Source organism: Monodelphis domestica, chromosome 1 (assembly GCF_027887165.1).
Source record: "Monodelphis domestica isolate mMonDom1 chromosome 1, mMonDom1.pri, whole genome shotgun sequence".
Classification (NCBI taxonomy): Eukaryota; Metazoa; Chordata; class Mammalia; order Didelphimorphia; family Didelphidae; genus Monodelphis; species Monodelphis domestica.
The window spans coordinates 41383203-41395473 of NC_077227.1; the positions used below are offsets into that span (position 1 = coordinate 41383203).

Consider the following 12271-nt stretch of genomic DNA (forward strand, 5'->3'; position numbering starts at 1 on the left):
GAAAACAATTCTAAACAAATAGAGCTGCTCTAGAATAAAATGGGCAACCTTATGAAGGAAAAATCACAGGATCCCAGGTCTAGAGCTGTAAGGGTCCTCAGAGGCTCTCTAGACCAACCACCTCATCTTAAAGATGAGAAAACTGAAGCCCAAAGAGGTGGGATTTGAACTCAAGTCCGGTGACTCCTAGGCATTGATCTTAACAACACAGTGGGTCTTTTCTCCCTAGAAGTGCTCAAGCACAGAATGGATGAGTGTTTGCCCACCACATTAAAGAAAAGACGGATTCAGTACAAGATTGGGGCTCCCCCAAACTCCCAGACTGTGATTCGGTGACTTCATCTGTGGTAGAAACCACTCCACAGAAGGAAGGTGGTGTTCTCTAACATCCCTTTGGAACAGAATGCCAGCCAATAAAAACAAGAAGGTAAAGGCTCAGGGACCATAAAACCACAGCCTGTTGTCTGGAAGGACAGTGGAGGCGGAAGATGCCAAGACTCCAAGTCAGATACATCATTGTGGATCTCAAAAAAAGGAACTTCTGGTCATGAGCTCAGTTCCACCACAAAGATAGGAGCTAAAACAATGCTTCATGAGGTGTGGCCAAAAGAGCACCATTAATTCTGGTCTTTGAGAGTGAATTTTAAGATAATCGATCACTTTGTAGGTATGAAACATTTACTATGTGCTCAGAATAAAAAGCCCCCAAATTAAATGACTTTCTCCTTGAGGAGCTTCTATGCTGTAAGGTTTTAGAGGCCATCTAGTAGAGGAACTTCTCTATTCCTCCACTATTTCCAATGGTGTCCTCTACCACAGGGAATACCTCAGACGTAGACCCGTCCATGAACCAACTGGCAAAACATCTCGGAGCTAGCATGGCGCCAGGGCACACCTGCAATGTGCTCCAGAGTGAAGTTAATACTCATGAGAGGAACCTCAAGGACCACCAGGTGTACCATGGCTAAGTGCCCAGAAATCAGAGCATATATAATAAGAGCCCAAGAGCCTCTCTCTGCCAAGGATAACATTCTCTTGATCACTTTCTGTGCTCTACGGATGAATGAATAATTAAATGAATGGAAAAGACTTTAATGCATACAAACACAAAAGCAAGTTAAGTTTGCCCTCAAAAAGCTTATATTCTATTAGAGGGAAGACAACACACACAGGGCATTGGGGCCAAAGAAGAGAGTTTTGGTCTGGGGAGCCACCGGGATAGTGAGTGGAGCCATTGGGCAATCCATTGACAAATTCTTTCCAGAAGGAATGGGAATGTCATACTATTGATTTGATTATGGCTCCCAGAGCACAAAGAGAAAGAGGAGTGGGAAGAGGTCAGGATAAAAGAGCATGACAGGAACTGAGGTTGACCAGATATAGGTCAGTATCGCCAATTAGGACATCCAGTTTCATTATATAATAGTCTCTCCGAAGGCCCCCTTAAAAACTATTTATTATGGTCTCAAACACATCAAAACCAAGTTTGGCTAAACAATGCCAAGTTTTCTGGATTAAATGTAAGAAAGTAACTCGGGGTTCCCATGAGTTAGATGTTTGTTTGTTTTTTAACAAATTCAATTTATTAAACTCCTAGTTTATTTTTGTCTTGCCCTACTTCTTCCTAAACTCAGTTTGTCCTTGGCTACTTTCTCTTCTTTCCTCTACAGATCTTTTTCTTTTTTAAATCAAATTAGCTAATGGTTAATTCCTCCCTCCCCACTAAAAAAATCCAGCTCCTGGTTTTAATTAATAGATTTTTAAATTAATATCCTCCTTGAGTTTCAGGATTTTGATGTCTATTGGGGGGGGCGGTAATTTGTTAGTTTTCTAGGTTATTTTTAGCTGTATTCTCAGTTTATTGATTTTTTTTCTTTCACTCTGATGAAATTGTTTAGCAATATAAATTTTTCCTGAAGCGCTAGTTTGGCTGCAACTTAGAAATTTTAGCATGTTATTTCATTGCTATCACTATTTTTAATGACATTTGTTGATTGTTTCTGTGATTTGTTCTTTGACCCATCTATTCTTTTTTTAAAAACCCTTACCTTCTGTCTTGGAGTCAATACTGTGTATTGATTTCAAGGCAGAAGAGTGGTAGGGGGTAGGCAATGGGGATCAAGTGACTTGCCCAGGGTCACACAGCTGGGAAGTGTCTGAAGCCAGATTTGAACCTAGGACCTCCCGTTTCTAGGCCTGGCTCTCAATCCACTGAGCTACCCAGCTGCCCCCTCCATCTATTCTTTAGAATTAAGTTCTTTAGTCTCTAATCAACTTTAATTATTTTATCAGTGGCCCTTTATTGAATATAATTTTTATTGCCTGTGATCTATAATAAATGTGTTTAATATCCCTGCTTTTCTATATTTGTCTATGAAATCTTTATGTCCTAAGTAATGGTCAATTTTTGTAAAGGTGTCATGTACAGCTAAGAAATTTTTGTATTCTTTTATATTTTCATTCAGTATTTTTCAGAGGCCCATCATATCTAATTTATATAAAATTCTATTTTGCTTTTTTTCTTTATTTTTTTGGCTAAATTTTTCTACATATCTAATTTATATAAAATTCTATTTTGCTTTTTTCCTTTCTTTATTTTATTTTTTTTTTGGCTAAATTGTTCTAGATCTGGGGGCAGGGTGGAACCAAAGTCTTTCATTACTATAGTTTTATTATCTCTTTTTCTCTAAAACTCATTTTAACTTTTCTTTTAAGTATTTGGATGCTATGCCACTTGGTGCATATATGTTCAATATTACTATCAATTCGTTGTCTATGGTTTCAGGAAAATGTAGTTTTGTCTCTTATAATTAAGTTCATTTTTGCTGTCACTTTGTTTGAGATTATGATTGCTATCCTGCCTTTTGTTTTACACATCAGCTAAGGCACAAGAAATTTTGCTCCAGCCCCTTATTTTAACTCTGTGTGCATCTTTCTATTTCTGTTTCCTTTTTTTTTTAAACCCTTACCTTCCATCTTGTAATCAATACTGTGTATTGGTTTCAAGGTAGAAGAGTAGTAAGGGCTAGGCAATGGGGGTTAAGTGACTTGCCCAGGGTCACACATCTGTTTCTTAAAAAACATATTGTTGGATCTTGCCTTTTATTCCATTCTGCTGTCCTCTTTCATTTTCTGTGTGAATTCATCCCATTCACATTCACAGTTATGATTGTTAACTATATTTCCCTCTGTCCTATTCCATTATACTTTTCTTTCTGTTCATTTCTCCTCTTTATAAGGAAGATAGTAGGAGGAGAGAAAGAAGTGCGTTCAACACTAGTGCCTCAAAAGTATCGTAAGCAAAAATCTTGGCCCCAAAGAAGAGATCTGAGAAGGCATACCTCTCTGCTACTTTGCACTTTGAAACTCTGAAGACTTTTTAATATATTGCTTACTTTTGGTGAACTGTTATTTTTTCCCTTTTTTGTTATAATTCCTCTCCTTGATGGGAGGGGGATGGGGATAAGGTGGAACTGGGAAATGCAGGTGTTGTGAAAACAAAAGATATAAAAAAATTCATTTTTAAACTGCATTTAAAGTAAAAAACAAGAGCAGAAAGCAGCACAATGAAGCAATTTTGTCACTAGCTTGCTAAATTATGCATATTAAAAAAAAACAAACTATATAAAAGTAGTTCACAATCTCTTACACAATCTCACTGAGCCCTGGGACTTGGGAATACAGATTCAGAGCCAAGAAATCTGAGCATGGATTTCAGCTCCTGGGGAAGGGAAAACCTAGTCATCTATGTGGTTCTGTCCAGATGTGACCAAGTGGAGGAGTTCCCAGTAAAGGGCATCATGTGGCCCAAGTAATGGTAGTGATGTCGAGTGTCCCTGGCAGGAGTCCTCAGACCCAGCCTCCTAGGGCAAGGTCAGGAGAACTGGGTTATCACAGAAACTGTGGGACTGATTTTTTCCTCCAGCTTTCAGATGTTTGGCATCATTTAGATGGAGCCTGGTGGAGAGGGGCGAATTCTATCTCCGAGGCTTCTGAGATTGTTACTCAAGAGTTGGAGAAGAGGATCAGAAGAGAACCATCCCTAGTGGCTAAGAAGGCCACACATCATGGCTGGGTGCTGTGGACATCTCTTGCCCAGGATGGGTGGGGAATGTTGCAATGTTGCAAACAGCCACAGTTGATTTGTCAGTCTCTTCTGAGAATTTAGAGGGATTATGGCTTATCAGGAAGTGATTTGATAAAAAAAAAAAAACCAACCCAACCCTAAAGAAGCACCAACGTGCTTAACTAATCATTTAAAATATCTTACAGATTTCATGAATTGATGCAGAGTGATGTAAGCAGAACCAGGAAAACATCATCCATCACGATAACTGGAAAGTCCAACAGAAAACCACAGAAACAGAATGGCAAGGGCCAAGCATGGTGGGTCCCAAATCCAAGGCAGAAGAACGCTCCTGCCCCCTTCCTTTGCAGAGATGAACTCTGTGGAATGTGGAACAATGATGTGGATGTGGAACACTCTACACAATGTTGGGTTTGGTGGTGTGATGTTTGGTTTTGCTCCCTTTCCCCTCACCATGGACTTGGCCACCACAACTCAGTTTCCTTCTCCCTGTGGAACTTCCTCTGTTCTTATCCTAGAATAGCCATGCCCTTCTCTCACTGGGGAGGGCCTTTGGGGTCCTCTATTTGGGGATGGGTCCAGGCCAGCCATGCTGCTCTCCAGAATTTGACAGTAATCCCCCCCAATGTTCCATTCCCTTTTACATGTTGCCTCTCCCTATGAGAATGGAAGCTTCTCCATGGCAGGAACTAGCCTTCTTTCGGGTTGTATTATTTGTATTCCCCCACTTAGCCCAGTACTTGGCATGTAGCCAGTTGCTCAAGAAATGCTTCTTGCCCTTTTTTTATTCCTTGTTTTACTGGATGGCTGTCGGAGAGGGGAAGGAAAAGGGGGCACGCTAGAAATGCAAGGGATGTAAAAGCTAGAGAGCAAGAGCAGTTCTCCTTTAGCAATCGACAGATCAATTTAGTACAAAAACCAGAGAGGACAGACACATGGTACCGCAGCAGCATGAGCTCATGCTGCCTTTCGGCGGAGGCCAGAATCTCTTTTCCGTTATTCTGAGATGGTGCTTTTGAAGGCTCAGCCTTGCTAGCCAAGCATTGAGGGAATCTGGATTCTTACAGACCTGAGAACCAATCTACCAGCATCATGCTTCCTAAAGGCAGGCTTAGGCTAGTTCAGCTGACTCCAAAAGCCAATCAGGGGTAAATAAAAAGGAATCTGCTGCTCCCTGGGCTTGCAGTTCTTAGTTGCTATTGTCAAGCTCTTAGATGCTCACAGACTTACGCTTTGGAGTAGTTTAGAACAAAGTCCACCCCTTTCTCGCTATCAAACTGGATGTCGCGTGGTAAATCGCTATGACATTTGGCATCGATGCTTAGGGGAAATCCAGGGTTCCACTCCATCCACCTGTGAAGGAAGAAGAAAAGACTGTAGGAAATTTCAAGAGAAACTACTAATCTGGACACTTCCTAGCTGGGTGATCCTGGGCAAGTCACTTAACCCCCATTGCTTAGCCCTCTCCACTCTTCTACCTTAGAACCAATACGCAGTATTGATTCTAAAGCAGAAGGCGAAGGTTAAAAAAAAAAAGAAGTTACTGATCAAAAGAATGAAACTGATATGCGCCACAGCTCTGCCTATATCACTCCAATACTCAATAAACTCCAGTGGCTCCCTAGTACCTCTAAGATCCAAAAATTGGGATGTAAAATCCTTCGCAATCTGGCTCCAAGCCACCTTTTTTAGCCTTATTTTATAGTGCTTGTATTGGTCACAGTATTTCTATTTCCTAGCTAATGTAGATAATGGTGGTGGTTGTGTACCAGCCCTGAGGTTGTTCTCCTTCCTTTCTCAAGTTCAGGACTGGCTCCCTGTCTTCCTCTCCTCCCCAAGTCCTGCCATTCCACTCTGGAACTCCAGTAGCCACGTCGCTATTCTCTGAAGCTCCCTAACCTCCCATTCTTCAATCTCATCTAGCCATCATCGTCACAGACTATATCTCACTCTCAGCCACAGATGTTTGTACCCACCAAGACTCTTCATGTAAAGTTCTGACACTTGACTACACGGTCACGGCTTCCTATCGCGCCATCTTTCTCCAGTTCCTCATTCTCGTCACCCCAATTGTCGGGGTGACCATGTCCATCCCTCCTTCTCAGAATTTCTCAGGCCATTCCCCCTGCTCTGACTTTCCTTCCTTCCATCCCCAACCTTGAATCGAGAGTTAGCCAATTCAAACATCCTCTTTACAACTGCAGCTCGGAGCTTTAGCCTGCACAGAATTATTCGCCTTCTCTGCACCTGTGCATCTGCTCCTGAACCGGGCGAGCTTGATGTGTTAACTGCGTAGATTAATGATCCATTAATTAGTTAATTGACTGAAGTCAGCTCGTCTCTTACAGCAGCAAAGCAGTCCTCCCCCCGTTTGATTCCTGGAGTCACTCCCCACAAAAGGCTTTCTAATACTACTTTCTTTCTTATTTTTAAACCCTTACCTTCCATCTTAGAATCAATACTGTGTATTGGTTCCAAGGCAGAAGAGAGGTAAGAGCTAGGCAATGGGGGTCAAGTGACTTGCCCAAGGTCACACAGCTGGGATGTATCTGAGATCAGATTTGAACCCAGGACCTCCCATCTCTAGGCCTGGGGCTCTATCCACTGAGCTACTCAGCTGCCCACCCCCAATCCTTCTTTTCTCTTTTTTAATCTTGCCATAGCCCTCCCCACCTCTGTGGGAGCCTTTGCCTCTCACTTTCCTGAGAAAATTGAGGACAATTGGTGTGAGTTCTCTCTCTTTTCATCTCAAAATCCCTTGCTATCATCCCCTTTCCTCTCCTTGTTTCCTCTAGTCTCTGAAAATGAGATGACCCTTCTCTGTTTCATTGTCCTTTGACATGCCTTTGAGTCCTCCCTTCTTTTCCAGAATCATCCCCTTCTCTCTAATCTTCAGCCTCTTTCTATATACAGATTATGTCTCTAATACCTTCAATGTGCTCAGCCCCCTCATTAAAAAAAAAAATCCCACCCTTTGCTCAGTGGATTGGATGACCTAGAAATGGGAGGAGGGGCAGCTGGGTAGCTCAGTGGATTGAGAACCAGGCCTAGAGACTGGAGGTCCTGGGTTCAAATCTGACCTCAGCCATTTCCTAGCTGTGTAACCCTGGACAAATCCCTTCACCCCCCATTGCCTAGCCCTTACCACTCTTCTGCCTTGGAGCCAAATTGGCTCCAAGATGGAAGGTAAGGGTTAAAAAAAAAAAGAAATGGGAGGTCTTGGGTTCAAATCTGGATTCAGATACTTTTTTAACTTGGGCATTAAAATTTGACTACTACTACGTCAAGTTATATGTCTCTCCTATATCCTCTCTCTTTGTCTCTCTGTCTCTGTCTCTGTCTGTCTGTCTGTCTCTTTTCCAGCCAAATTACTTGAAAAGGCTGCCTGGAATGCACTCCCTCCTCATCTCTTCCTTTAGAAGCTCGTTTCCTTCAAGGCTCAGCTCCCTTCCTGAGCACTCTCTCCCCATCCACAGCTGCTTGTGCCTCCCCTTGTATTGACTTTATGCATCCTTAGAGTTACATTTTACCCTGAGAGAACGACGCTGACTGATGGCAGTTGATTCTCCTCCCAAATATAATGCTTAGAGGCACAAACTCAGGAAGAACATGCATCCGGAACCATAGAATCTAAGAACTGGAAGTAGCTTCAGCAATCACGTGGCCCAAATCCTATCCGAACAAACCTACCCTTTATGACATCCCTGACAAGTAGCCGCCTCGCATTTATTTGGAGTCCTTCAGTAATGAGGAACTCGCTACCTGTTGAAGAATGGACAGTTTCCCCTCCCCACTCCCACAAAGTGTTCTCTTCTTCAGCCTAAACATTCCCAGTGGTTTTGGCCAATCCAAGTGACTTGCCCAAACTGACACAGGTAGTAAATAACAAAATCAGGATTAGAACTCAGCTCTCATGACTCTAAGGCCAATGTGTTTTCTGTTAGAGGAGGCTATCTCCTCTAAGAATGTAAATTATTACACATTAGGGGGAAAGAGGCTTTTATGGGGTTAATGAATGGCCAGAGAAGCAGCCTGACATGGGAGATAAAGAACTGATTTTAGGGTCAGAATGGGCTCAAGGCTCACCTTTGACACATCTTAGCTGTGTGACCCTGAGCAAGTCACCTACCCCTCTCCACCCTATGATTCTCTAAGACTAGAAGTTCAGGAGCACGTATCGCTTTGAATTAGTAGAAGTTTCTTATTGGGAGTTTCTTCTATTAATAAAATAATAAATCCAGTAAGAGAAAAATCAATGGTTTTCGGTGTGTAGGAGTGTTTGTTTCTTAGATCTGTCATATGGAAAGTTTGTCCTTAAACTGCTTCTCCTCAGATTTTTTTAAACCCATACCTTCCGTCTTAGAATCAATTCTGTGTATTGGTTCCAAGGCAGAAGAGTGGTAAGGGCTGGGCAATGGGGGTGAAGTGACTTGCCCAGGTTCACACAACTGGGAAGGGTCTGAGGTCAGATTTGAACCCAGGACCTCCTGCCTCCAGACCAGGCTCTTCATCTATCACCCTCATCTCCTGAGCCCTTACTTTATTTCAAAGCACTATATGAACATCCAGAGTTAAGGATTTTTTTAAAGAAAATATTTTGCAAACAGTGCAAAATTCAGGGCTTCCTGAATAATGACCCAAGTGGAAAGAAGGAAACAGAGTGTGGTAAGCAAACAATTCAAAGAGGAAGCAACTGAAAGTAGGAAGAAGAAAAAAAAACCCAACAACCTGAAGGCAATGTCTGAAAACGGAGGGGGATGTAGCTAAAAGGAGAGAGGCCAGAGCAGAGGAAAAACGTTCTTTGGTATGTTCACATAAGGAGATGCTTGAGGTTCGTGCCAATCTAGGAGTCCTGGGTTTTCAGGAAAGGCAGTAAAGGCCCTGGGTCTAATGGTTTGGGTGTCAGCAGTCTTGTTCAAATCATGCCACTGGGCTATTGGTTGAAGGAACCAGGAATGTTTAGCCGGAAGAAGAACACGGGGAGCTCATAATCTCTGGCATCAGGTTTTTGATGGGCTTCCAAAGAGAAAAGAGTTAAAACATCTTATATTTGGTTCTAGAAAGCAAAACTGGACACAATGGGTGGAAGCTGAAAACTACTAATAAAAGGGAAGCAAACTGGCTTTTTGGGGGGCAGCTAAATGGTGCAGTGGATAGATTGCCCAGATCGGAGTCAGGAAGACCTGAGTTCAAATCCAGCCTCAGCCACTTTCTAGCTGGGTGACCCTGGGCAAGTCACTTAAGCCTGCCTGCAGCTATAAAATGAGCCTGAGAAGGAAATGATAAAACCACTCTAGTGTCTTTGCCAAGAAAACCCCAAATGGGGTCAGGAAGAGTTGGACACAAATAGAATTATGGAACAACAACAACAATAACGAAGGACTTGCTTTGGGAAGGAATGAGTTACCCTCATTGGAAGTCCTAGATCTTGTTGGCTATGTTATAATAGAGAGGATCGTTGTGGGGGGGTGGGTTGAACTAAAAGAGACAGCCTTTACGTCCCTTCTGTTTCTGAGATTGTACGGTTCTGTGATACTTACATCTTAAAGAGTAGCAAAGCTTAGTAGCAAATGATGGGAGTTTGGGGCTAAAAAACACCCACGTGTTTGGTTCTCAGGTAGTCCCAGATTTGTAGAGACAGTACTAAAATGGACACGTACGGGCATGAGGAGCAATAAAGAGGCTCAGAAATTCACCGGAAATAAAATCCACAAAAAGCCTCAGCAATGTGGAGAGTATGTGTGGCAAGTAAGAGGAAAGAGAGATTCCAAAAGAAGGAGGCAAATTGAGCCTTAGAAGTATCATCATGGCTGAGATCAAGGATTAAAATATGCCTCAAAGGGCATTTTTGTGGGAGGAGGACTGGGCTCCAAGTACCTTGCTGTAGGGTACTCCTTTGGGGAACTTCTCCCTTCCGCTGAGGCAGATCAGCCCCACCTGCCTGTCACTGGCAGTCCTGTGGAGCTACCTGAGATATTGGGCAGTTGAATAACTTGTATCTAGTCACACAGTTAGGACCCGGCAGAGGAAGATTCAAGACTCAGTCCTCTGACTCAAAATCCAATTGGTTTTCCACTGCACCATCCTGCATACAAGGATCAGTGGAAGGAAGCGGGGATTTCTCTCCATGCTCGGGGAGGGCTGGATGGTAGAGCTAGGACCTCACAGATATCTCTGAGTACATGAAGCACAGTCATGTGGGAGAGGGCTTAGACATGTTCTTCCATGCTGTAGAAGACAGAACTTGGAGTGATGAGCAGAGGCTGCAATAAGGTGGCTGATTTCAGTAAGATCTTCCCAACACTCGTGATGAAAAACACTATCCACAGCAAAGAATGCTACAGATCAAAGCATACCATCTTCCACTTTATTTCCTTCAGAAGATTTTTATCATATGTGTGACATGTGTCCTCTAGCATGATATGAACAATAAGGAGCTGTGTATTAGATGAGAGCACTGGTATAACCTAGATCAGAGTATTTACTACCTTGGGGAAGGAAGAAAATTTGAATCCTAAAATAGCAGAAAATCAGCAAAAATTATAAGAAAAAGAAAGAAAGAAAAAGAAAGAAAGAAAGAGAGAAAGAAAGAGAGAGAGAGAGAGAGAGAGAGAGAGAAAGAAAGAAAGAAAGAAAGAAAGAAAGAAAGAAAGAAAGAAAGAAAGAAAGAAAGAAAGAAAGAAAGAAAGAAAGAAAGAAAGAAAGAAAGAAAGAAAGAAAGAAAGAAAGAAAGAAAGAAAGAAAGAAAGAAAGAAAGGAAGAAAGAAAGAAAGAAAGAAAGAAAGAAAGAAAGAAAGAAAGAAAGAAAGAAAGAAAGAAAGAAAGAAAGAAAGAAAGAAAGAAAGAAAGAAAGAAAAATAGAGAACTATCCCAAAGAGAAATGGGCTTCTGTGGGAGGTAGTGGGTTTCCCATCACTAGGAAATTGTCCTATATACTGTAGTGATTCTTTTGGGGACAAGGCTTTCCCTCCTGGGTTTCGCCAGCTGTGACTGTCCCTCTTTAAAAGTCCTCTCTTCAGCCTAACCATCAGTCTCTGCGTAGTATGGTCTTGAGGCTTTTCACCACGTGGGTTGCCCACCATCTTATCAATTCCTGCATGTTCATCTAAATAAGGGCAATCACTACAAATGAGGTGCCCGTCTTTCTGAGTCACAGAAATGGAAAGAGCTGAAGCATGATTGAGCCACCGAGCAAACAATTCGGGGGAAGGCAGGGGCATTAGCTACCACAGCCAAAGAGTAGACACATATGGTAGCCCAGAAAGGTTTTTCACTGTTGCCATTTGGAGCTTGGCTAGAGGACAGCATTTTGGCCATGGGTTCTGCCTGACTGCTGAACAGTAGAAAGCCACTGAGTTGAAATGAAGCAGGATCCATTTTATCCTGTCAGTCAGGGCAGATAGGAGAAATCCAAGGATGGTCAGGATATCACTCTACCCCCAGAAGGGCCAAAGTGCTAGCTGGTATCATTTCCAGGAAGTCTGACTCAGTTTAGAAGGCCAGAGGAAAAGAGCAATACAGTACCGGAGAGGCAGCCACAGTGGGGCATGGAGGAAAGACCAAGCCAAGCCAGAATCAAAGACATCAAAGACTTTGAGCAACCACTGAATCTGTTAGAGAAGTCTTTTTCAGGTTACGGTTGTACCAGATCAAGGAGTTCTTAACCTGTGGACTGTGAAGTGTTTGTTTTGTTTTTTAAAATCTGATAGCTGTATTTCTATTTAATTTGTTTCATTTGTAAACTTACACATCTATTTTATGCATCTAAAAATATTATTGTGAGAAGAAGTACATAGACTTCACCAGTCTGCCAAAGATTTCCACAACACAAAAAGGGTTCAAAATCCCTGGACTGGATGGCCTCAGAGGTCCCCTCCAACTCTAATGTTCTATGATTTTAATCCCCTCCCTTCCAAGTCTTCCTTCTCCTCTTCACTTCCACCACTCTTTGCATGGCATGGTTGAGGCCCTTCACCAATTGGGTTGCTCTCCCCTAATATTCCTATCTATCAGATGAGGTCATACTAGGTGTGCCCAGGGTCCTTTCTGCTCTAGGCCCATGATCTCATGCAGACCATAATCAACTTTGTCTATCTCTACCTTCCTCTGGGATACCCTAAGTTCTTTTGATGAAACAAAGTCAACTCATGTAATGGAGCACCAGTCTTTCCCCACCCTCTTCTG

The 12271-nt window shown here is 42.5% G+C and overlaps 1 protein-coding gene across 2 annotated transcripts in view; it reads right to left on the reverse strand.

The window, feature by feature from the left end:
* Positions 1 to 12271, reverse strand: part of ALOX5 (arachidonate 5-lipoxygenase) — a 70387-nt gene that overhangs the window by 42421 nt on the left and 15695 nt on the right. For both annotated transcript variants that reach the window (XM_007478074.3, XM_001364218.3), the window contains exon 4: positions 5318 to 5440. In XM_007478074.3, coding sequence (XP_007478136.2) covers positions 5318 to 5440 — 123 coding nt within the window. The remainder of the gene's footprint in view (positions 1 to 5317; positions 5441 to 12271) is intronic.